This window comes from Zootoca vivipara, chromosome 12 (assembly GCF_965207765.1).
Source record: "Zootoca vivipara chromosome 12, rZooViv2.hap1.1, whole genome shotgun sequence".
In the NCBI taxonomy this organism is placed as follows: domain Eukaryota; kingdom Metazoa; phylum Chordata; class Lepidosauria; order Squamata; family Lacertidae; genus Zootoca; species Zootoca vivipara.
In genome coordinates, this window is record NC_142595.1 from 16,292,426 (window position 1) to 16,318,181 (window position 25,756).

Consider the following 25,756-nt stretch of genomic DNA (forward strand, 5'->3'; position numbering starts at 1 on the left):
AGTAGGCAGGGGTGTTCTCAGAAAGGGGACATAGAGAAGGGCAGTGGGGAGGGGGATCTAGATTGTGGGTCTAACCCCTTTGCAGAGAGAAAGCCAGAGGAAGCTTGAATGCAGCGGAGCAAGAGGGGAAGAGTAAGGGAGGTGGCACATGGGTGTCAGTGGCAGGAGACTGGCATTATGAAAGCAAGTTCATGCCAAGAAAGGAAAGAGATGGTGTGAAGTAGGGAAGGGGTAATAAGCAAATGAGAAAGAGAGAGAGAGAGAGAGAATCAAGCCAGAAGCGAGGTCAAATATGCTTGAAGTAAGGAGTGGATCAGTGAAAGGAGAGGAAAGGGAGCTAGAACAGCAGGAAAGTAAGAGAGAGAAGATGCCATCTGAGATTCAGATAACGGCGTGAGCGAACTGATATTGAGAAGTGGGCAGAATAGCTCAACAGCCAGAAACCATTCTCTGGAGAGGGAGAGGGCATCAGGGTGAAGTCCAGCTCATGGCTCCTGACCTCATGCTAGGATCACTGTAGCTGCAAACCTGCCATGATGGAGAAGCTATTGCCACCAACAGCAGGGGACAATGAACCCATTGCCAACGGCGGGGGGTGTCGGCACAAGGACTGCTGTGAGCGGGTGGTGATAAATGTTTCGGGCCTACGCTTCGAAACCCAAATGAAGACCTTGCTCAGGTTCCCCGACACCCTACTAGGTGACCCACGGCGCCGTGTGCGATACTATGACCCACTGCGTGGTGAATACTTCTTTGACCGCAACCGACCCTGCTTTGACTCCATCTTGTATTATTACCAATCGGGAGGGCGGCTCCGACGACCAGCCAACGTCCCCATTGATGTTTTCCTGGAGGAACTCAAGTTCTACCAGCTAGGGGAGGAGGCACTCACCAAATTCCGCGATGATGAGGGCTTCATTAAGGAAGAAGAGCAGCCCATGCCTGAAAGGGAGTTTCTCAAGCAAGTGTGGCTGCTCTTTGAGCATCCAGAGAGTTCCCAGGCTGCTCGCATCATCGCAATAATATCAGTGATGGTCATCCTCATCTCTATTGTGATCTTCTGCCTGGAGACCCTTCCTGAGTTTCGAGATGAGAGGGACATGTCGTTGCCGGTGAGTGACTAGCTCTACATTGATTTTTTTTTCTGCACTTGCTTCCAATGTTTGTCTTCCCTTAGTGGCACTGCCATAACATTTTTAGTAGGTTCCAAATCAGGGTGAGGTCCAGAGGGTGGACCTCTGCCAGGGCCCCAAGTCCAGCAGAGGGCCCACCACCTTAGCAATGCTACCATTTCCAATTTGTGCAGAGTAACCAAGAAGGTCAGGTATCAGAGAGTTCTCTCCCAGTGGGGCGGGCACTGAAGGTGCCATTCCTGAGCCCAACATCCTGGAGCCAGTGGCATTAAAAGGTGTTCTCATTTCCTATCCCTCAAAATTGTCAGATTACAACTAAGCCTTCTCAAAGTTTCCACATTTTGTACAACTCTCATATGAGTCCTGCTTTTAGGTTTTATCACCTACATTTCACCACTGAGATTTGGAAATACTCATCTACCACCACTACCACCAAGGTCGTGTTCCACTAAAGTTCCACTAAAATTCAAGGGTATTTTTTCACAGGCAGAGGAGAGGGAGAATCAAATGATGGCAAATATTGAATTTTACGTGTGAAAAATGTCAAAAGTGACTTTCATATTTTATTTTTTGAACCGTTCTTTCTATTTCCCATTCACCACACTACCTTCACTTGGAAACCTGAGATTTAGGATGTCTCGTTGTAAAGAGTGATAGGGAAATGGGCAAGTATTCAGTCTATGGACCCTCAAGGTTCTATCTTGGCCCCAATATCACATAATATAAATTCCCTTAATAAACTGTTTCTTACCTGTAATTGCAGAAGCTTTATAGTGGGAGTTGCATATGACCTGCTGTGAATATTGGGGGCTGCTGCCTAGTATTGGAAGAAACAGGAGGCAATTCAAAATACTACTGATGAGTCAAATAAGTGAAATCTTGGGGAAGAACTTCAGCATTCTCTTCTCCCTCCCCTACTATCCCTCAGAGATATATGTCCATATTAGAACCTCTCAGGGCCATCATTAAGATGAAAGTCGCAGAAATAGGGATAAATCACAAGCTATAATATTATGGATTGGTAAGTATATCTCCTGTGAGGCTATGACATCCTGGAATTGTGGAACAATGTCTTAGCAACAAAATACATCCCACAACCCTGCGTGCCATGCTTTCATATTATTAGCATTTTCTCTTTTTATTTTAGAGGCAACCTGAACACCTTTGAGAAGGGTAGTAAAGGTGGATTCACACAGCTTTGGTTGCCATCCTCTAGCCACAAATACATGTAGAAAAGGATAGTGGGAAGGGTCCCATTTCAATACAGATGGAGATTAATGTTGATGGGCCCACAACCTCACCATACCTTGGGCCCTTCCGATGTACCACCTACACATGTGTGTCTATTGGGAAGTGACCGGAAACAATCCTGTAGCAGTGGGAGAAACATTTGCACGAATTCACACTTGGAGGTTTAATGTTATGAAAAGATGCTTTTTCTAGTCTACAGCCCCAAACTGCAAATCTTCAGAAGCCCCAAATCATGTTGCCTGCCATCTCCAGTGCCTCCATCATCTGTGTGATATTTCCAACCCCCAGTCACTGCTGGGTGGTTTTAATCAATCTTCTGATGCTGTGGAATGGACACACTGTTTTCACTCTTTACTAGACTATGTCCTGTTCATCTTCCATGACCACTGGATTTGCTTTGCAGCAACAAATCCATTGTACCGAATGTAACTCAGTACATATTGGCTGATTGGATGTAGGTCCCATCTGCACTGTGCATTCAAAGCATATCACTTTAAATAGCCATGGCTTCCCCAAAAGAATCCTGGGAACTGTCATTTGTTAAGAGTACAGTACTGATAATTGTTGGAAGATTCCCTATGCCCCTCAGAAAGCTCTAGTTCCCAGTGTGATTTAACAATCAATCCATTTCCCCAAGGGACTATGGGAATTGTAGCTCTGTGTGAAGGGAATAGGGGTCTCCTAACAATTCTCAGCACCCGTAGCAAATTACAGTACCCAGGATTTGGGGCTGGCGGGGACGATGATGACCCAAGGCTGTTTAAAGTGTATGATACTGCTTTACATTTATAGTGCAGGTGGAGCCTTAGACCTGGAGATCAGGAATGCCAGTGTGAAACTGGTCAAAAAAATTGGATCCATGTGGTAGGATCTTTAAGGAACCCTGCAAAAGAGAAGAACTGCAGTGGTGGATGGAAGCTGGGTGCTACAGGTTTTTGGTGTGAGTAATCCTATAACAGTGGCTAGTAAGATCCCTGTGTGTTATGATTAGATCAGGTGACTTAGGAAGAACAGAAAGATTCCATTATCCTGGGAATAGGGAGGGACTATGTTGAGCCAAGGCTCATCTCTAAAACTTGTGTAGAATGCATTTCCCACATCAATAAGCAAGCATAACCTATGTGCTAGGGACTACAAGAAAGAAGATTCCACCTAAACATTAGGAAGAACTTCCTGACAGTAAGAGCTGTTCGGCAGTGAAATTTGCTACCAAGGAGTGTGGTGGAGTCTCCTTCTTTGGAGGTATTTAAGCAGAGGCTTGACAGGCATATGTCAAGGATGCTTTGATGGTGTTTCCTGCTTGGCAGGGGGTTGGACTGGATGGCCCTTGTGGTCTCTTCCAACTCTATGATTCTATGATTCTATGCATAGCTGCCAAGTTATCCCTTATTTTAAGGGATTTTCCCTTATGCTGAATAGGCTTCCTCGCGAGAAAAGGGAAAACTTGGCAGCTATGGATTCTATGACTAAGAGATTCCAGGTTGGAAGATATGGCTTTCAAACAGAGCTCAGCAGTTTATGCTTTGAGGTAGAGTGAAGCAGCCACCTCAGGCAAGTGATTTGGGGCATCATGAAAGGGCATCATATAAATTATTCTTTCATTATCTCTGTTGTATTTTTGCCACCCAGGAAGAGTGCGCTTCTAGGATTTTGTGCCTCAAGTACCAAAATACCTTCACTGGCTTTGGGCATTATACACCTTGAGCTGAAGAACACCAATTGCTGCTTTTCCCATCAGGCAGCAAAATATCTTAGCTTATTAGAAATAACCGCTGACTAGAGAGCTTGGCCATAACAAAATATTTTACACGGAAGTACCAGAGATAGCTGAGTCCTGTTTCTGATCTCTTTCTCTCTCTCTCTTCTCTGCTCACATCTATACCATAGATTGAAATCATTCTTAAAGCACTTTAACAATCACGGCATCCCCCAAATAATGATGGGAATGATTCACCATCACAGAGCTACAATACCCAGCACCCTTAACAAACTACAGTTCCCCGGATATTTGGGGGGGGGGGGAAACCATGACTTGTTAATGTGGCATAAGAGTACTTTAATTGTATGGTATGGATGTGACAAATTTATTCCCCCTCCCCCAAGACTGCATATCATGGAGTTCCCAGTCCTATATTTGTCCCTTTATCATTAATATGGAGATGGGAGATGTTTGGAAGCAAGTATGGGTGGACAGGAAGTGGGTGCTTAACTCTTCCTCTCCTTGCCAATTCTCCCTTACAGTCTCTTCTCCCAGATGTTTCCACCTAGGCCCTCCCATCACCACTCATCCAGCACTGAGACCAAAAAATAAGTTCATGTGTGCCTGTGTAATTTGTAGCTGTACAAAAGTTAAGTGATAGGGATGGAATGTAAGACTCCTGATTTCCACTCTCTCTCGACCCATTAAACCTCCTTTCTAGGGAGCCATTTCAAACCTCTTAGACCTTCAGAAACATGCACTCAAAACACTGCAGAAGTATTTGGCAGAGAGAAATCACAGCAGGGAAATTACTGGTAGTGGGCAGATAAAACTGGGAAGTTGTGGCAGGAAAACATTGGGCTGAGATAGGGTTAAGCTTCCTATTCTCCCTATTACGGTATTTATCCAGGCAAAAAATGTCCACTGTCAAAGTTGAGATGATTTGCTAAAGGTCGTCATAGTTACATGCATTTGTGTCCCACAGTTAGTTTACTCTAAACCACTAGACACTTTCCAAGAGGACTCTGGAGTTCTGGCTCCCAGCTGTCGTATTTCTCTGCAGGAATTGAAATAGAGTGTATGTGTGGTGGGTGTTTAACTTTGCAGGGGGATTAGACCCATCACCCTTGATGAATGTGGACTCAGCTGTATGGCAGCATGTGGGAGAGGGAGCCGTGACTATTTAGTTAGATTTAACTGAAGAAGGTTGAATTAGAGTTATCTGTATTTGCATCAAGACTACAACTCCCATCATCCGTGACCATTGCCCATGGTTGCTGGCAGTTGATGGGAGTTAGAATCTGACGGTATCTGGAGGGCCATAGGTTCCTCTTTCCTAACTTCATGCTCTTCTTGTTTTCTTGTTGGAACATTGCACAACACAGCAAATGAATTTCTCAAATGGAGTGTGCTCTTTTTCAGTCCTGTGTCTGGTAGTTCTGGTCCTTCAATTGATCTAAGCAAATTCCTTCACATGATCAGGCAGATGATGGCTTATTTCAAAACATAAGACTCTGTTCAGTGATGAAAACTAACACCGTTGCTGTGGTTGGAAGCATTTATTGATTAATTTGCGTAAGGATTTATACCTCACCCTTCTAGTGTTTACACATCACTTGGGGCAGTTTACAACAGTTAGTTGTACTGAAAGTTTAATTCCCAGTGAAATCTATGGGACTTTGTAACTAACTTGTCCCATTGATTTTAATGGGACCCAAGTACAGCTAACTGAATCTGGATCCAACTGATAGTACCAAATGATTTTTTCCCCTTTTCAACTAAAAAAATGACAACACAACAGCCATATGTACGTTACCAGCTTAAAATGCAGCCAGTTTGTTCTTTTTCTCAATGCAGAGCAAATTTTGTTTGGATTGTGGGGGGGGGGGCACACATCTATATGCAGTATTTCATAAGAAATGACAGGATAGATATGGATTGTGGCTGACATTGTGCACACCACTTCCCAAATCATTGGTGGGAGCACACTGGGTACAAAGTAAATGGGAGCATGTACACAGCCTGAATCTGACTGATTTGTCTACCTCCATCCTCTTTATAACCACCATGCACCGTTCCTAAAAACTTTCTGCTCATACCTTGCAAATCCCCATCCCCTCAGAGATAGCCTAGGTGCCCTAATTGGCTGTCCAGCAAGATTTCTCTGGCGCCTGCCTTCCTGCTGGTGTGACTGGTGTTAACCTGCTGCTGGCTCCGCAGCAGTGGGAGGTGGGGGTGGGTGGGAGGGGGCATGAGCAGGTGGGCTGGATTAACACCCTTGGCGCTGTGTTCACTATCAAGGGATCCTGACAGCAGCAGGATGAGCAGAGGCAACAGGAGATAATTGATGTGATGTATCTAGCTTTAAAGGCCAAAAGGACCTGGCTTCTGAGGCCAAGAGGGAAATCCCTATGGGGCACGCTGCCATGCAGAGCCCCCACTGCCCCTCCACATCATTGACAGCCCAATGGACTGCATCACACAGACCCTTACCTGATATCACCCTTACCTGATACCTGTTTCGGTGCAAGCATGGAAGCATCTACATCACCAATAGAAACAGCTGCGTCCCAATGCCACCTTCCAATAACATTTTGCAAAGAGAAGCCGTTTTCTTCTTTCAGAGCAACCTGTTCTCTTTGGGCCCTTTTTAAATTCTGGAACCTAAATTAGGGGAGTTTTACAATAAAACTTGGTGTTTTGTACATTTCCCCCAACCCACTTGCAAGGAAGGAGCCGTCAAAATTGGCAGATGGGTGTAATTGGGCACTAACACTGACATGCTATGCATGTCTACTCGGAAGCAAGCCCATTAAGTGCAATGGAACTTGCTCCCAGGTAATTGTGCTGTATAGACTTGCAGCCTTTGTAGGCAGTAAGCCCCACTGAACTTAGCGGGACTTCCTTTTGAATATACTTGCATAGGATTGCCCCCATGGTTCAACAGCCCCAGCCTCCTCTGTCCTTGGAGCCTGTGAACAGTTACAGTATGGTCTCTAGCTATACTTCTCTTTGTCCTCCTTCCCTGCCCCACCACCTTTCTCTCAGGCTCCAGTCTTCTCCATCTATACTTCTTTCAGGTCGCTCTTTCTCAGAAAACTTCTTTTTTCTTTGCATGAAGGCCCATAGCTTAGTGGTAGAACACCTGCTTTTCATGTAGAAGGTTGCAGGTTCAATTCCTAGCATCTCCACATAGGACTAGGGAAGAACCCTGTCTAAAATGCCAGAGACCCATTGCCATGCATCAAAAAAGCAATGCTGAGCTAGATGGACCAATAGTGACTCTCTGACTTCATATAAGACAGTTTCCTATGATCTCTTCTTTCATTCACCCTTCCTCTGTGCTTCCTATGTTTAGCTCCCCCACCCCTTGGTCTTTATAATCTGTCTGATTAGCCAGCACTCCACCTCTGCTTTCTCCATCAGTCCTGAAGTGCCTAGTCAAACCGACTTTTCACATCCCTTGCAGAGCAGCTGCAATGTTTGAGAATATTCTGTTGCTGATACCAGCCCCCTCAGATGCCAAAATGCTGATGGTCACCAGCTATATATGGTAGCTGAGCCAATCATTTGCAAATGACAAAAGCTTCTTTAGCCATGGAGATGAGATACCTGGTGCATAATGCAGCTTGGAAGGGTTTTTCTTCCCCTTCTGCCTGGATGAAAAGTTTTTACTACATTAGTGTTCTTGCTTTTAAGTGATTAATTGAGAACAGTTCCATATTTCATTGAGGTGAGGTTTTGACTCCTTTTATTATTTTTTTAAAATACATTTTATTCCAATTTTCCAAATTCAACAAATTAACAAAACCAATCTTTTATACAAAATCTTATATTCACATCTTTTACCTTGCTCCGCCGAGCTATGACTTCCCCCCCTCCCTTCATGCGGGTTTCTTGTTAATTCCCTTTTTGCAGTTCCTTTTTTGACATATTGGTCAATTCGTAAGGTTTATTTTAATCCTGCGAGAGTTTTTAACGATCTACAGTTTTTCTCCATATAGTCCACATATTTACTCCAGTCCTTTTGAAACCTTGTCTCCCCCTGGTCACAAATCTTGCATGTCAATCTAGCAAGTTCAGCATAGTCCATCATTTTTGTCTGCCACTCCACAATTGTAGGTAATTCCTGTAATTTCCATTTTTGGGCTAACAAAGTCCTAGCCGCGGTTGTTGCATACATAAACAATGTTTGATCTTCTTTTCTAATCTCTCCTCCCATTATTCCTAACAAAAATGCTTCTGGTTTTTTTGGAAAAGTATATCTAAACATCTTTTTCAATTCGTTATATAAACTTTCCCAAAATCTTTTAACTTTTTCGCATGTCCACCACATATGATAAAATTCACCATCTTTCTCTTTACATTTCCAGCAACTTTTGTCACTCATTCTATACATTTTAGCTAATTTAACTGGAGTTAAATACCATCTGTACATCATCTTATATACATTTTCTTTCAAGGCAGTACATGCTGTAAATCTTAAAGTTTGATTCCATAATTTCAACCACGCATCATATTCAATATTATGCCCCAAATCTTTTGCCCATTTAATCATCACTTCTTTTGTCAACTCATCTTTTGTATACCACTCCAACAAGAAATCATACATCTTTGCCAAAAAAGGTTTTGACTCCTTTTAATGGAAGTAAGCATTCATTTCAATTACCAATGAAAATTTGGCTTTCTGTTCTGAGACAGCAGCTATGATTAAAACCTTTAAGCAAAATCCTGAACATCTCCACACCCATTTGTTTCTAGTCCTCATGGATATCAAAGGAAAATCTAACCTAGAAATTAATGAATGTCTGGATAGGTGTTTGAGGGGTCTTCTGGAAGGACAAGCCACTTAACCTACCTCACAGGGTCATTGTAGGGAATAACTGAGGAGGGGGGTGAACCGTGTACTCTTTGGAGGAAAAGGTGGCATATAAATACAATAAATACGCTCTTTTGCATACTTGCTTAAGAAAAGGGGTCAGCCAGATAGAGATGTCGGTTGCCAACCTGGTATCCAGAGAACTCCCCGTGGTCACAACTGGGTCCGCGCCAGTTGCAAAACGTGCCTGGCACCTGGGGAATTTTGAACACTGGTGAGAGAGCTTAACCCCGAGTCCTCGTTTGGATGACATGCAAAGGCAAACCTTGCCTTAGCCGAGTGTGGCATTAAAAAAGGTCTAGGGAGAAGCAAAGCAGCTAAGAGCTCCACTCCAAGAGCCCACACAGTTGCAAGCGATAGTTTAACTTACTGTGTTGTATGAACCAGGCCATTGCTGAACTGGATGAACCAGTGGTCAGACTTGGTATAAGGCGGCTGGCTTCCTTTATGTTCTATGTTTCCTTTTATTGACTATGACCTGCTTCACAACAGCAATGAGATCAAGTAAAAACAAACAAAAATAAATGATAAAACAGCATGTAACGGTGTGAACACAGCCAATGTATCCCTCCCTTACACCTTATTCATATCCAAGAGGAATTACAGAAATGCATTCTATTTTTTTATTAGAAAAACCTTTATTAAACAATCAACATTAACTTAAACAACAGTACAATATACACACCACACATTGCAAAACTTACTACACACACACCTACTTTACAGAAAATAAAATAAAAATAGAGAGAAAGATAAAAGATTAAAATAAATAAAATAAAAACAGATATGCAATCTAGTCTCCTATATATGTTCCCTTTCCCCTATCCTTCTCCCTCCTTTTCTTTCCTCTGGTCCCCATCTTTCTTATATTGCTGTGTACTTTAACACAAATGTATTCACACCATACATTAGTTTACCCCCCCCCCCCCGGGAGAGCTACAATTCCTGGCACCCTTGACAAATTACAGTTCTCAGGATTCTCTGTGGGGAGCGACTTGCTTTAAATTAAATGCACAGTGTGGATGTGACTAAAGACTACTATGTACACACTATAATACCTTTAAAGCACATCCATAGCACATTCTTTCCCCGAAAGATTTCTGGGCGTGGCTGTTTGTTAAGAGTTGCTGAGAATTGTGACTCTGAGGGGTAACCTATGGTGCCCACAATTATTCAAGGCAACGAACGTGCTTTGAATGTGGTTGTCATGCCTTGAGTGTGTCAATAACACCAACCTCTTTCAAAGGTTTCAGTGACATTTTAAATGTGGGGCAAGCTGTAACTGAGTTGCATTGTGAGCAATCACGTGGTCACTTACTTTACTACAAGATGAACTGCAGGTTGAACAGACACATTTCACAGAGGGTAGATATTCGCTCATGCAGCGCAATGCTATCGTGTCAACTTGGAAGTTAGCCCCACTCAGTTCTGTGGGGCTTAATTTTCTAGGTAAATGGGTTGCATCCAACTTTAGTCAAACTCAGAGCAGACCCATTTAAACTAATGGGCATGACTAAGTTAGTTTCAGGGATGCGGGTGGCGCTGTAGTCTAAACCACTGAGCCTAGGGCTTGCCGATCAGAAGGGAGGCGGTTCGAATCCCCGCGATGGGGTGAGCTCCCGTTGCTCGGTCCCAGCTCCTGCCAACCTAGCAGTTCAAAAGCACATCAAAATGCAAGTAGATAAATAGGTACTGCTCCGGCGGGAAGGTAAACAGCCTTTCCGTGCGCTGCTCTGGTTTCGCCAGAAGCGGCTTAGTCATGCTGGCCACATGACCCGGAAGAACTGTCTGCGGAGAAACGTTGGCTCCCTCTGCCAGTAAAGCGAGATGAGCGCCACAACCCCAGAGTCATTCGTGACTGGACTTAACTGCCAGGGGTCCTTTACCTTTATCTTTTTAAGTTACTGTGGTTTCATTAATTTCACTGGACTTACTCTGAGTAGGATACTTACTTGGATACAACCCAGTGTGTGTACAATACAGCACCTTATATGAACAGGATGGAAAGAATAGCTAAATTGAAGTAGTTTTGCACATGACACTAAAATCACTTTTGAGCCTTTTGTATTATTAGTGTACATATCGGGATGTTGTTGGGAGTACACCCATTAAACTCAATGGACATGTCTCTAACTTAGGACCATTGCTTTCAATGGGTCTACTCTATGTATAACTTTGTTTGGTGGAAAGGGGAAGACAGACTTCTTTAAAAATGCATGTTCTGTAGAGAAAATACAAATGACAGATGTGGCAAATGCAAAAAGAAAACCCCAGCCCAACAATTTAAGTGTCACATGTGCAAACAATCAAGGGTTTTGGAGCCACATGCTGATCTTGGGCAATTTAAAGATCTGAATTTCAAGGAAGTGAACAGACTGAGTGTTGAGAGATGCTCATCATACATATATATGCATCTGGTAACTCAGAGGGCCCTGTCCACCCCCTGACTAATGCAGGGAGGGGCTGGATCCTGGTGGTAGAGCACATGCTTTTCATGCAGGGTGTCCCGCAACCCATCCTGGCATCCCCAGTTAAAGGATCTCAGGTGCCAGGGCTGAGAAAGTCCCTGGAGAACCCCATGGTGGGGGTGTTGGTGGAGCAGCTGTCTAAACTGGGGGGCTCAGGGTTGGGGGTTCTTCTGGGTTTATGGACTGAACTGGGGGATAAAAAACAGGCTTGTACAGTGCCTGGTGTGGTGGAAAAAAACAGAGCAGGGGTTTAGGTGAGTTGTGGGGGTTGAGACTGTTTCTGTGATTGCTTGTGAGAACACATTGGCCTGCATGTGGGTTTGGAAAATCAGAATACGACCACAGTCTCTTGGGAACTGAGCTGCAGGAAACCCAGAGACATTTACCCAGGTGAATAACTGGGGTTGATCCAGACAATGTTAGTCAAGCTTGAGTCTAGTGATGGGGAGCCTGTGGCCCGCCAGATGTTGTTGGATTCCAACTCGCATCAGCATAGGGTTGATGGGAGTTGGAGTCCAGCAACATCAAGAGAGCTGCAGGTTGCCCATCCCTGTCTCACTGAAATCAGTGGGGCATTGGACATGACAAACCTCCCAATGTTTTCAACAAAACTAAAGTGTGACTAACTTAGTCTGGATCCAACCCACTCTCTTTTAGAGCCCTATCTTATAAGATTATTTTTATTTCATATATATGTTTCCACATACCCTTCCTCCAAGCAGTGGTGGACCTTGGGTTCTCAAATTTCAGTGATGCCAAAATTTGATGCCCCCCACTCCTCTTGCCTTCCATTCCACATCAATGTTGCAGTGCCCCCAAGGCTCTGCACCCAGCGCAACCAAACCGGTTGCTCCAAGGAGCTCAGGGCAGCATTCGTGGTTCTTTCCCCATCTCCATTTTAGGTTCACAACAACCTGAAGAAGTAGGTAAGACCGAACACAAGTAACTAGCTCATATTTACGCAGCCTGTTTAAAAAATGGAGTAGCTACCGGTATTTATTACTGATTTAGTCACAGTGTAATATAGCAAAATGTATCAAATACAGGCCTTTCGGAAGGGGGAAGAGGATTAGAACAAGTATAAAATTGTGATAAACTTTTTAAAACATCCGCAAGGCTTTTCCTATTATTGACAGGGGGAAAGTGTGTGTGAGTGCGATATCTTAAAGTTTGTAAAGTTCCAGAAGTCTTCTGTTACTGTTTTATGTAGTATGGGATCAGCTATGCAAAATGTAAGTAGCTTGAGCGAAGGGACGGGGACACGAGGTTTAAGTTATACTTAAAAAGTGGTGTTTCATAACTGCTTGGACCAAAGCCCTCTCCTGCAAATTTAATATAGGGTTCTCTGTGTGCCCATTGTGGGACTCCTTCTCCTGAAGGGGTACACAGAGCCAGTAGGTGGCTGTTTTCCCTGCACAAGACACAGTTAACCCTTATACAGGTCACTCACAAGATATTCCTTTCACAGTCTTAAGCCCAGCACTCCCCCATCCCCTCGGAAACTGAGAAGCTGACATATCTTGTGGCGTTTGTTGTCTTATTTTGGTCAGCACCACTGTCTAGAAAGCCATCAACACCACAGGCTAATTACTTGGAACTATATTCAGCAGAGCCGTTTTATGTAATGCCCTGATGGCAGCCGGCGGGGGGGTTAAACTAAGGTACAGTTATTGCTGTGCCAAGCTAGTTCCCTTGAGTAGGAGTTTCCCACACCCCTAATATACACATATATACACATAGCTAACTGAAGAGCAATGTATATTTAGTTGTTAAGGTGAACCTGAGCAGGACCAAAGCAGTTCTTTTGAGCCACTCAAACAAAAATAAGGCATAGTAAATTTAGCAAGCTCATACCTAAAACCAGTGCAATTAACATTTACTGGTGTGTGATTAACATTCAAAAGCATCCCTAAAACTCAAATGTTGAGGTTGGTGATCTGGAATTGAAAATTCAGCTCAGTTTGATTTTTGTTTCAGTTCTATGGCTATGTACACACCGTACATTTAAAGCACATGACCCACCAATAAATCCTGGGAACTGTAGTTTATTCCCTCACAGAACTACTAATTTTAATGGATCGTATGTATTGTTTTAATTCTATTAATGTTTAATTCTTTTTAATGATGGTTCTCCCACCCCCCCCCCAAACGTTTTAGATATTTCTACTTAATCCGTAGGTTGCCTTGAGTCCTGGTCAAGAGAAAAGGTGGGATTTAAATATAATAATAATAATAATTCCAACCACCCTTTACAAACTACAGTTCCCAGGAGTCTTGGGTGGAAGTAATGTGCTTTCAATGTGTTTTCTGTGTACAGTGTATACATGCCTCTGTTGCATCCTTTGCTTCTCTGATTTTGTGCCATGATGAGGCTTGTTGCAGTGGCCTCAGTTTGGATTGCAGTTAGGTTAATTGTTTATTGAACATTCATCGTGATTTGTTTGCAGTAGAGATTAGAGAAAGTTGGCTATTTATGGAGCATTCATTCTGATTTGTTTACGAGGAAGTTAAATGATATTGTGTCAATGCTAGTGTTACTCCACAATTTCCAGTGCATTCCCCCATCAGTGCATTCCCCCAAAAGTCAAATCTCTCGAGGAAACAGGTTTGCTGCACAAGACCTCCCAATCAACTATAATTCCGCAACCTGAATTTACCTGGACGTGATTGAATACTACCTGAAAATGGTGACAATCTGGAAGTCTCCTTAGTTTGTTTCGCCTCTTTTCTCGTGAGGCCATGATGACCTCTGAAATGTGAAGGACTTCCATATGTTTGAGGCTAAAGTTGCTTCCTAGATGACCTGTTTATCAAGCCTTCATCCTGATTTGTTTGCAGAAAGTTTGTGTTGGGAGATGAGGTGATGTCATCTGTTTATTGAGCATTCATTCAGTTTTGTCTGTGGAGAGGTTAGGCAACATTGCAACAAGCAAATGTTACCCCACACTCTCCAGTACATTTCCTTATCACTTTCCTTCCTGCAAAAAGTCTGATGGGGGGGGGGAGAGGAAGGGGTTTTGTTGCGCAAGAGCTGCAATTCAACTTTAATCGCTGAATCTGAATGTGCTGATATGCAATTGAATCTCATCCCCAAATGCTGACAGTCTGGAAGCGCCTTCAGTTTCACCCTCCTCTCACCTTGGCTGAAGCACCCTTTTTCCAGATCTGGAAGGAGCTTTGTGAATTACCCTTTTCATGTTGTAACTATTGACTTAAACCGTCAAGAGCCCAGGAAGACAATATTTAATGTCTTAAGTATTCTGAGGCCAGTTCAAGGATGCCCTTAGCATTAAATACTCAATAGACTTTTCTCTGTCACATAATAAGCTCTGAAAAATCCCTATCCCAGTTCCCAGAGGAGTTTTCAACTGTTTTCATAATATTAGGATCGATATTATATGGCTGTTTAAAATACTGTTCATGTTTTTAAATGCAGGCAGAACACCTCAGGCATGATGGGAACCAGCATTTGGCTTGCTGGTGTGGCTATAGGGCAAACTAGACCAGCCCTACAATTCAGAAAGGGTGAGGCAGCCCACCTATGGCATCATTTAAATGACATCAAATTGCTGCATACACACCATACCTTTAAAGTACATCACTTCCCCCTCCCATGAATTCAGCACACCACAAAAGCTCTAAAATTAATGTGTCTGGTGAACCTCTGTTGATCTTAACCTCTGAGAGCATTTGTAGGGAAGGAGGCGGTCTTTCAGATATTCGGGACCTAAATCATCCAGAGTTTTAAACACTAGGGTGAGCACCTTAAATCAGGCCCATAAATGCTGTGCACAGTTTCTACACTCTAAATTAGTATAGAAATATGTGCATTGCAATCAAGGAGAGGCTAAATGCAGTGGAACTCCCCTGGTGGAAATCAGTAGGATCAATATGTCTGTATAATCTCATAATAGCAGCAGGATTTGATCCTCTACATGAAGCCTAACACAGATTATTTGTTTTATTTAAGCCTTAAGTCTGTGCCTTCTAAGGAGTTAGAATGGATAATAAAATTGCAGAAGAAAGGCAACTTCAATCCTGTTTCCTCCAGGGCAAATGTGGGCAGAAGGCTTGTGTCATTTAATTAATTTCCTGTTGGACCAAATACTGTATGGTGTGAATTGGGACAGTACCAGGCTATTGCCAAGCCTCCCAAGTATTAGCTGCATGTACCCTCTGCCCTCCAACACACTGGTGCCTCCTTCCCAAAGCCCAGGAAGCTCATGCACATGATGTCAAAATGTTGGGGCATCACATGTGCAACATTACCCCCCTCATTGCCCTCGCAAACTGACACCTCTGGCCCTAACTGTTCCCCTACGAAAAATTTCAACATTTGCCACAGATTAAGCTGTAACTGGGCTTTCTCTCTCCACCTTTAGGATTCCCCCCCAAAAGTTTTTTTGTACTTTTGCAAACTGTTGAGATGCCCTAAACTGGTTGATGTCTCCCTCTTGCATGGGGGTGCTGCTGTTTTGGATGGATAAGGATCTAGCTTGGAGAATGCGTTCACTATTAGTATGTAGGATGTGCTATGGGTTTTAGAGAGTGGTCTCTAAAGACAAATGATACAGTTCCCTCTGTAGACCAGAGTGAAGTAAATATGAGGCTCCCCAATAGCTGGATTAGAGATTACTTGACAGCTGAACTGATTCCACTCTGAGCTGTCCAGAGAACAGTAGGCACCAAGGAATCGACACAGGTTGCATGGAAAATGAAGGATTTTTCTGGAGACTGCCGGGGTTCTCTCCACCACAAATGTAAAGAAGCCTTGCTTGCATCTAAGCCAGTGTGAAGCAACGAAGTTCTATTCAGGGGAGGCCCACTGAAATGAATGGACGCATGGTAGTCATGTTCATTAAAACATGCTCTGAGTATGCTTAACATTGAATGCAGCTCTTAAGTATGCTCTCTACACATGGGCATCAGACAGACTGACCTAGTCCAGAGGCTATTCTGAGTCCGAACAGATCTGAGACAGAATTCCCGTTAACCCACTACACACCTCGCTTGCTTGCAAAGCAAATAAGTCTTCTTACATAGTGAACAGGAGTCAAAATTAGCGAGCCAGGAAATTAGAGCTGACCAGAGGACAGAGCTGGGAGGGGTGTTTGACCTTGACATTCGGCCTTTCTCCAGACTTTAGAAACAGCTTTGATTCTCCCTGAGAATATATAGGCTAAGCTGGTGTGTGCCCCTGCTCCCAATGGGCAATATATACATTTTGATATTACCCTTCTCTCCCTACCCCACTGTGGATCCATGTGGTTTCCCCCAAAGTAGATTACTTGCTCCCACAAAGGATCATGGGAACGGTAATTTACCCCTCACAGTGCTGCAATTCCCAGCAATCTAAATAAGCCAAAACTCCCAGGTTTCTTTGAGAGAAGCCATGTGCTTTAAATGTATGGTGTGTATGCAGCCCAAGTAACAGAATCTTAGAGTTTCAGAAGGAGTCTAAATCATAAAGCTTTAGAGGGGACCGTCGAGGCCATCTACACTAGTCCCATGCTCAATTCAGGATTTACATTGTAAGATGCAGCTACAGTGGAACCTCAGTTTACGAATTTTCAGTTTACGAACGCCGCGGACCCATCTGGAACGGATTAATCCACTTTCCATTACTTTCAATGGGAAAGTTCGCTTCAGTTTATAAACGCTTCAGTTTATGAACAGACTTCCGGAACCAATTGTGTTCATAAACCGAGGTACCACTGTATTTACCTTCTGCTTAAATACCTCCAGTAAACCAGATCTCACCATTTCCAGAGGCAGTTTGTCCCACTGTCAAACAGCTCTTACCGTGAGGAATGTTCTACTAATGCTTAGCCAAAATCTGCTTCTTTGCAGTTTCCACAAGTTTGTTCCCATCTGCTGTCTGAAAGCTCTTCAGATATTTGAAGACAGTTACCCTGTGGCTACATACATACTATATCTTTAAAACACATTCAAAGTACATTTGTGCCCCCCCTCCCGAATTCTGGGCACTCTAATTTGCGCTTCACAGAATTACAATTCCCAGCAACTCTTAACAAATGACAGTGCCCAGAACCGTTGGGCAGGGTGTGTGTGTGTGTTTTGAACGTGTTTTAAAGGAATCGTGACACAGCCAGAATTTTCTCTTCACTGAGCTAAACGTATCCAGAACTACTTTCATCTGTTCTTCACAGATTCCCTCAAATTGCTTTGATTCCCTCAAATAGCTTGTTTCCAGCAAGGATGGGAAATGGCCAGCTGTGGAAGCAGAACAGGAGACCTCAGTTGTTTAACAGAACACTTGCCAACTTATAAAGAACAAAAATAAATAGCATTTCCATCTTTCTCATTCTCTTGTGTATGCATATCACTACAGTAAAGGAATGTACCGTTTCTGTATACTGCATTGCTTTTCAATTCCAAAGCATTAGAAACCAAATACCATCCATTCAGAACAATATGTGCTGTCCATTCAACTTAATTCAATTGAAGCATTCAGGGTGAACACTAATAAAATAATATTTAACACCAGTATACAACTTGTAAGTGTTCAAAGTGCTTCCTGTATGTGTCTAGCTACATTCCTTACAACAACCCTTTCAGGCAGGCATGGCCAAACGTGGCCCTCCAGCTGTTTTGGGACTACAATTCCCAACATCCCTGACCACTGGTCCTGTTAGCTAGGGATGATGGGAGTTGTAGTCCCAAAAACAGCTGGAGGGCCAGGTTTGGCCATGCCTGCTTTAAGCCATGTCAGTGTTATTGTCTTCCACATTACAGATGCAGAGAGAGGGGGTTGTAAATGCTGAGAATGTGGCTTGCCTATGGGTTTGTGTCAGTAGCAGGATTCCAACCAGGGACCTGCAGTTAGAATGAATCTGCCCATTCTGGCTTCCCATTTTCCAATCTTCCACATTTGTTTGATATTCACATTTTCGTATTAAATTTTGCCTGATGTACACCTTTAAGTAAACATTCTTGTATTTCTTTTCACTAATGTATGAATTTTTATGCACACTATTTGGTTGAAAAAGTGCAATGCAAAATTCAAGGAAGTGCAAATTTTGAAGGCTAGCTGTGTTTTGGTTTGCATATGAGAAGGTTTATTATGCCCTGTGTCCAGGGCAGCTGTTTATCAGCTCCATCTGGTACGCAGGCTTAGACCCTACCTGCCCGCGGACTGTCTCGCCAGAGTGGTGCATAATCTAGTTATCTCTTGCCTGGGCTACTGCAATGCGCTCTACGTTGGGCTACCTTTGAAGGTGACCCGGAAACTACAACTAACCCAGAATGCGGCAGCTAGACTGGTGACTGGGAGCGGCCGCCGAGACCACATAACACCGGTCCTGAAAGACCTACATTAGCTCCCAGTACGTTTCCGAGCACAATTCAAAGTGTTGGTGCTGACCTTTAAAGCCCTAAACGGCCTTGGTCCAGTATACCTGAAGGAGCGTCTCCTCCCCCATCGTTCTGCCCGGACACTGAGGTCCAGCACCGAGGGACTTCTGGCGGTTCCCTTGCTACGAGAAGCCAAGTTACAGGGAACCAGGCAGAGGGCCTTCTCGGTAGTGGCACCCACCCTGTGGAATGCCCTCCCATCAGAGGTCAAAGAGAACAACAATTACCAGACCTTTAGAAGGCATCTCAAGGCAGCCCTGTTTAGAGAAGGTTTTAATGTTTGATGGATTTCTGTATTTTAATATTTTGTTGGAAGCCGCCCAGAGTGGCTGGGGGAACCCGGCCAGATGGGCGGGGTATAAATTTATTATTATTATTATTATTATTATTATTATTATTATTATTATTATGCCATTTAAATGATAGGTTTGGATTAAAATCTGAACAGAATTCCCCTTCCCCTTTCCTCCTTCCTGATTCACAGCCAAGTCTCTTAGCTACTATACTCTGTCATCTCTGCATGTATGAATGAGCACCTCACAGTGATGGCCAAGAATCAATGCCTGTAACCCACCAATCTCTGTACCATGCACATGCCCACCTCTGTTCCTGGCTTCCCCATTATTTGATCTTCTGAACAACCATGAAGAGGTCATCTGCAGGATGGGGTGTGTCAGATGTCATGGAGTACAACATGAAAGCACAGCCTGAGCTGCTCTCTGTGGTGCAAAAATTGTGTAACAGTGGTGTCATGTACAGAACAGGAATTATATGGGGGGGGGAGTTGAGGAAGTCTTTTGGGAGAAGTGAGATTTTCTCAGTTTCTGCATACACACCATGCACACACATTCCAAGAGCCCTGGGAACTGTAGTTTTAAAAGGGTGCTGTGAATTGCAGCTATGTGGGGGAACTACAATTTCCAGGATTCTTGGTGTGGGGGGGGGGAGGGAGTCATGAGCTATATTTTGTGTACTTAGTCGGTGTTGATATGGTGGATTATGAAGCATTCAGTGGAATGTAGTTTCTAAACTAGGAAAAGAAGAAAGGATGGTAGGGGGCAGTGACATAATTAAATCTGCTGAGCAAAGTTTTTTTTTTTAGTGTTCTAGACCTAGCTCCACATTTTTCATTCCTCCTGATTTCATTCCTTTCCGCTTTCCCTATTTTTATAGGTCAAAGTTGCTCTTTTTTGCTGCCGCCGCCCAAAATCAGCTTGCGCCTGTTGCTTTTCTCCTCCTGCCGAAGTAGCTTTGGATGGTTTCCAAGTAAAATAATAATGAACAACAACAATAGATTTCTTACCTGCCTTTCAGCATGAGGTCCAAGATTAATTTCAAAAATACAATTTAACACAGTTAAAATGGATTTCGAGCAAGATAACACCTTGTGCCAATAAAGGCTAGTACTGTAGTAGTAGTAGTAAGTATTGTTTCCTACACGCCACCCTCAATTTCTGAGCAGTTTGAGATTCCAGGGAGTTTCAAGCACACTTACAAGGGTCTCTGTTTCCTTTTGGACAATGAGGAACAGCAGAGACTGTGGTGTCTTTATGTTATATGTTTTATTTACCCATATACACAACCTGAACCTGCCATAGAGAGGTTCAGAGCATCAGCATTCCATGCAGGTCCTGCTTCTCCCCTAAGCCACAGCAGCAGCATTGCTCTGTGCTCTGCATCTTGCCTCGCTTCCAAAGTCACATCCCATCCTACTCTCCTCCCTAACCTAAGCACTGGCCTATTTTAACAGAGGCCCCACTTCCTTTGATCTTCTTGTGTGAACGACCCATTACTCCAGGCTATCATCTCAAGGGTTATTACTTTCTAACACATGTTTAACATTAAGGGATTGGCGAGGTGTCTAATACACAGTTTAGGAAGTTAACTTCATTAGTCTTGCACATATGCTAATTAAAGGATTGGAAGCTTGTAGTACGCATGGATCTATCCTAAGGACACGCATGGATCTATCCTAAGGACACATGAGTCTGGCTATTTCCCAGTTTTAGTACTCCAAGCCTTAATTAAACTCTAGCACATGGGTAGGCAAACTAAGGCCCAGGGGCCGGATCCGGCCTAATCGCCTTCTAAATCTGGCCTGCAGATGGTCCTGGAATCAGCATGTTTTTACATGAGTAGAATGTGTGCTTTTATTTAAAATGCATCTCTGGGTTATTTGTGGGGCATAGGAATTCGTTCATATTTTTTTCCAAAATATAGTCCAGCCCCCCACCAAGGTCTGAGGGACAGTTGACCAGCTTGAAAAAGTTTGCTGACCCCTGCTCTAGCACCTACAAACCTCTAACAATATATATCTCAGCAGAGGGCTTTCTCGGTAGTGGCGCCTGCCCTGTGAAACGCCCTCCCATCATATGTCAAGGAAATAAACAACTATCTGACTTCTAGAAGGCATCTGAAGGCAAATTCTGTTTAGGGAAGTTTTTAATGTTTGATGTTTTATCATGTTTTTAATATTCCGTTGGGAGGTACCCAGAATGGCTGGGGAAACCCAGCCAGATGGGCGGGGTATAAATAATGTTGTTGTTGTTGTTGTTACTTGAGTACATGAGCATAGCCAGGGGGTGGGGGGAAGCTGCCCCCCCAAATCAAGTAAATCCATTTAAAAAACCTGAGGTTCTGTCCCCCTAACATAAATCCTGGCTATGCCCATGTTCAGGTGTCAAAAAGCAAGGTAAAGAGGTGTGTCTTCAACAGATGAAGGTGCCAGATGCACCTCTGTGGAGAGGGAATTCCATAGCTTGGGGGCTACGAAAGAGTGCTCCCTCTTGGGCCACCAACCCGTGAACTTCTGAGGATGGTGAAACTACCAAACAGGCCCCTCTGTTGATCTTAACACCCAATAGTGCTGGAAGAAGGGAGACTTCCAGATATTTGGGGCCTAAGCCATTTAGGGCTTTAAAGTAGCAGGAGATCACCTATGATACTTATGTGGAAGGATTTGCCTGGCACTACCAAGACAGACCGTAGTGCAGCAGCACAACTGTGAATGCTTGTAGGCTGGCTCTGTGAACATGCTGCTGCCACCCAAACAGCACAGCCTGTCAGGCAGAGGTAGGCAATGTGGTGCTTTAGCCTGCAACTCCTATCATCTCCCTCACCATTGACCATGCTGGTTGGGGCTGATGGGCATTGCAGTCCACCACCTTTGGAGAGCATCACGTTGGCTACGCCTGCTGTAGTGTAAGATACAGCTTCCTTGGCACTCCCATCAGCATCCTTCAGTAGTACCATGGACAGATGCCCCATCTGCTCCAATGGAGACCGACCACAGCCCTTGTCACAGAACTAGTGTGAATGCTATGGTAGTGATGTGAATTGTATGTTTTAGCTGTGATTGTGTTACTGGAAATTGTGAAGAAGGCAGGAAGGCTTTGTTTCAGTTTTCTGTGTTTGAGGAGGCGATGCAGTGGTCTTTGGGGAAAGGCTGACAGAATGGCACAAAATATATCCAGGGTATATTTTGTATATACCCTGGATATATTTTGTATATACCCTGGATATCCAAGATGCAAGTACTTGCATCTTACTTTGAAGAAGTGGACTAAACACTTTCCCTTGACCCTAATGCTTTGTACTATACATATATTTTTTGTTATATTTCTGTTGAAACAGAGTAAGAATTTCAAACAAAACCAAAATCAGAAAAAAACATATGAGCAGTGTAGCTTGGTAATAAGCATCATATTTGAGTCCAGCATGACAGCCAGATTTCTCGCTGTGCCGCAGATAGATAGTTTTGTGAACACTTTCTGATTTAATAAGTCATATTGACACATTCATGCCTTAACGTCTCTCTCTTTCTCCCACCCCTTCCTGCTTTCCACAGATGGTTCATCACCGTTTGAACAGCAGCATAGTACATCACCTGCCACCACAAAAGTCCCATTCTGAAGACCCTTTCTTTATCGTTGAGACCATTTGCATCTGCTGGTTCTCCTTTGAGCTCCTCGTGCGGTTCATCGCCTGTCCCAGTAAGCCCGCCTTCTTCAAGAACGTCATGAACATGATTGATTTCGTGGCCATCATCCCCTACTTTGTAGCCCTTGGCACGGAATTTGCCCGCCAGCGGGGCGTGGGCCAGCCTGCCATGTCCTTGGCAATCCTCAGGGTCATCCGGTTGGTGAGGGTCTTCCGGATCTTCAAGCTCTCCAGGCACTCCAAAGGCTTGCAGATCCTAGGACAGACACTCAAGGCCAGCATGAGGGAGCTTGGCTTGCTTATCTTCTTCCTCTTCATTGGAGTCATCCTGTTCTCCAGCTCTGTCTACTTTGCAGAAGCTGACCACGAAGGCACAAGCTTCACCAGCATCCCTGCGGCCTTCTGGTGGGCCGTGGTCAGCATGACGACCGTGGGGTATGGCGACATGTACCCTGAGACTGTAGGTGGCAAAATTGTAGGCTCCTTGTGTGCCATCGCTGGAGTGCTCACCATCTCCCTTCCGGTGCCTGTCATTGTCTCCAACTTCAGCTATTTCTACCACCGTGAGACAGAGTGCGAGGAGACAGGGCAGTACATTCACATAACCACCTGCCCATACAGCCCACCGCCCTCCCCTGCCCCTGCCGCTATCCGGGAGAAAGCCCACCTCAAGGAGAATCATCACCATGGGGATACCCCCCATACTGTGCCCAATTCGGAACTGCTAGATGGCGTGGGGCCTATGGGCAACTCGGAAAACCCCAGCAAACGTCTCGTAACCCAAGTGTGACCCACCTTACCTATCCAAGTGACCGATCCCCACACCCCGACCTGACTCAGCCCTGCACCTCATTGTCTTAACTGGAAGGCTCTGCAAAAGCAAAACCCAAAATACCAATTAGCCCAAACGCCGGTCTCTGGTTTGGCTTTCGAACCCAAAGACAGTACACTGGGTACAGAGAGAACCTTTCGCATCACTTTTAGAGAGGAGACTGGAGGAGAAAGACAGCTGTGGTTAAATCTGGGATGGGGCAAGTCACAGTGGGTTGCCGGTGGAGCACATGGCAGGGCAGAAAATAAGGGGGCATCACGTGAACTCGGTCGCAAGGAGACAGCTAGACAAACAGACACACCCTTTTGCCCTGCTCCTTGCTTGGTTGGCTGAGGGCGCAGTCCGTCCAGGAAGAAACAGTCCCCCCCCCTACCCTCCTGTGCTCCTTTTTACTCCCCTCTCCCTCTGCCTTGTCACACGCCGCTACCCTTCTGTGAGTCAAAGAGGCCCTGGCATGAAGATGCCCCCATGAAATCACAGCAATGCGTTCTTGGGTTACATCTGTTGGAGCACACAGTGGAACATACCCAGAGCGGCCCGGTCCCAAATGGCAAGAGCAGGGGATAAATAAGGGAACGCCATCAGCCACCCACTTCTGAATCAGGGTATCATAGGGAACACTGTTAGCGCATTGAGGGGGTGGGGACTGTAAATACATCTCCAGGATACAACTGGCAGAAGCAAAGGAGTTGTCAGCATCCATCTTGCCCCTCTTTATAGGATCCCCTTTCATTAGGTGGCTATATTTCATTTTGCTGACAATCCACAGTGAAAGGGATGGGGGCAGACACATGTTAATTTCTTAGGCTACAACAAAGGTGTAAATGCTTGCATAACTTTTGTTTTGTTGTGAGCAATAGCTCACTGGTAGAGCATCTGCCTTGCATGCAGATCCTATGAGAGCTCTCCCTTTTCTTCCAAGACTCAGCCCCAAGCCATTCTTCCATTAATCACAAGGCGGTAAATGCCAAGCCTGTCCTCTTCTTCTGCTTCTGTGTCCCTCCCAAGAGGGCAGTTGAGTGCAGCACAGCCAAACCTTTCCCCCCCATCTCTAGGACTGACTCCCTACTGGCAGGGCAGCCTAGATCATGCTTCAGATATTGGTGATAATACCCATGAAAGGGCAGCAGCTGATCAGTTACCGAGTTCATGGGTGGCCCTCTAGATGCTTTTAAACTACAACTCCCATCAGCCCCAGCTAGCACAGCCAATGGGGCAGGGAGAACCACATGGCAGCCACCCCAATTGGATAGCATTAAATGTTTACTGCCATGGAAAGGGGGAGAGCAAAGAATACTGCTTGAACATTCTGCTTCTGGCACCAGAATGTCTTAAGCTTAGAATTCTGCCTCCCACTGAGTCAAACCATTGGTTCATCTAGCTCAGTACTATCTGCCCTGGCTGGCAGTGGCTTTCCCAGGAAATCTTACATAACTAGCAGGTAGAAATCTTCCCAGCCTTACTTTGAGACACCAGGGGTTGAAACTCGGACCTTCTGCATTCAAAGCAGATACTCTACCACTGAGCTACACCCTTCCCACCTGCATAACTCCAGGAGGATTGCCTTATTGCTCCCTCTGAGTTGACCGTTCTTCCCAGCCCAGACACAATTCTCTGGCATCCTTGGGCAAAAAAATCGCCTTCTGCTTCAGTTCACTCATTTTCAAACCCACTCAAGCCAGAGCACAGCCCTCTTCCAACCCCAATCTGGCTAGCTACAAAACACTTAGCCACGTGAACTCAGTTTGGTCTTCTGCCAGCTGAAGAGCACCCTTCACTCCCTCCAGGGAATCTCTGCTCTGATAAGTGATGTCTCTTTCAAAGTTAACCCCTATGATCTAGCCTGAGATATTTGCACAGGAGGGGACAGTGAAGCGTTTCTCAAAAGTCTTAACCCAGCAAGTATCCAGCAAACGATCCCTACTCTCCCAGCCACCTTTCTTGTCTTAATATATATATTGTTTCCTGCTCCATTGGTCTTACGGGCTGGGTAGAGCAAGACCTAAGGGGAAGTTTACATTCATTCATCCACAGTGACATTTTTGCCCTGGCTGGCTGCAGAGAGAATGCGGAGCAGAAATGCTTTACAAATGAAGAAGAAGAAATCCATAGCTACTTGGGCTTCATTAGGATGCGCGTAAGACTTATGCCGTAAGAGAATAAAAGCTACTGTGTGAGTAA

The 25,756-nt window shown here is 44.5% G+C and overlaps 1 protein-coding gene across 1 annotated transcript; it reads left to right on the forward strand.

Moving 5' to 3' along the window:
• Positions 1-25,756, forward strand: KCNA7 (potassium voltage-gated channel subfamily A member 7). The gene is made up of 2 exons (XM_035135946.3): positions 1-1,112; positions 22,652-25,756. Exons 1-2 carry the CDS (start codon positions 534-536, stop codon positions 23,531-23,533), a joined length of 1,461 nt encoding a protein of 486 aa, XP_034991837.1. The 5' UTR covers positions 1-533; the 3' UTR covers positions 23,534-25,756.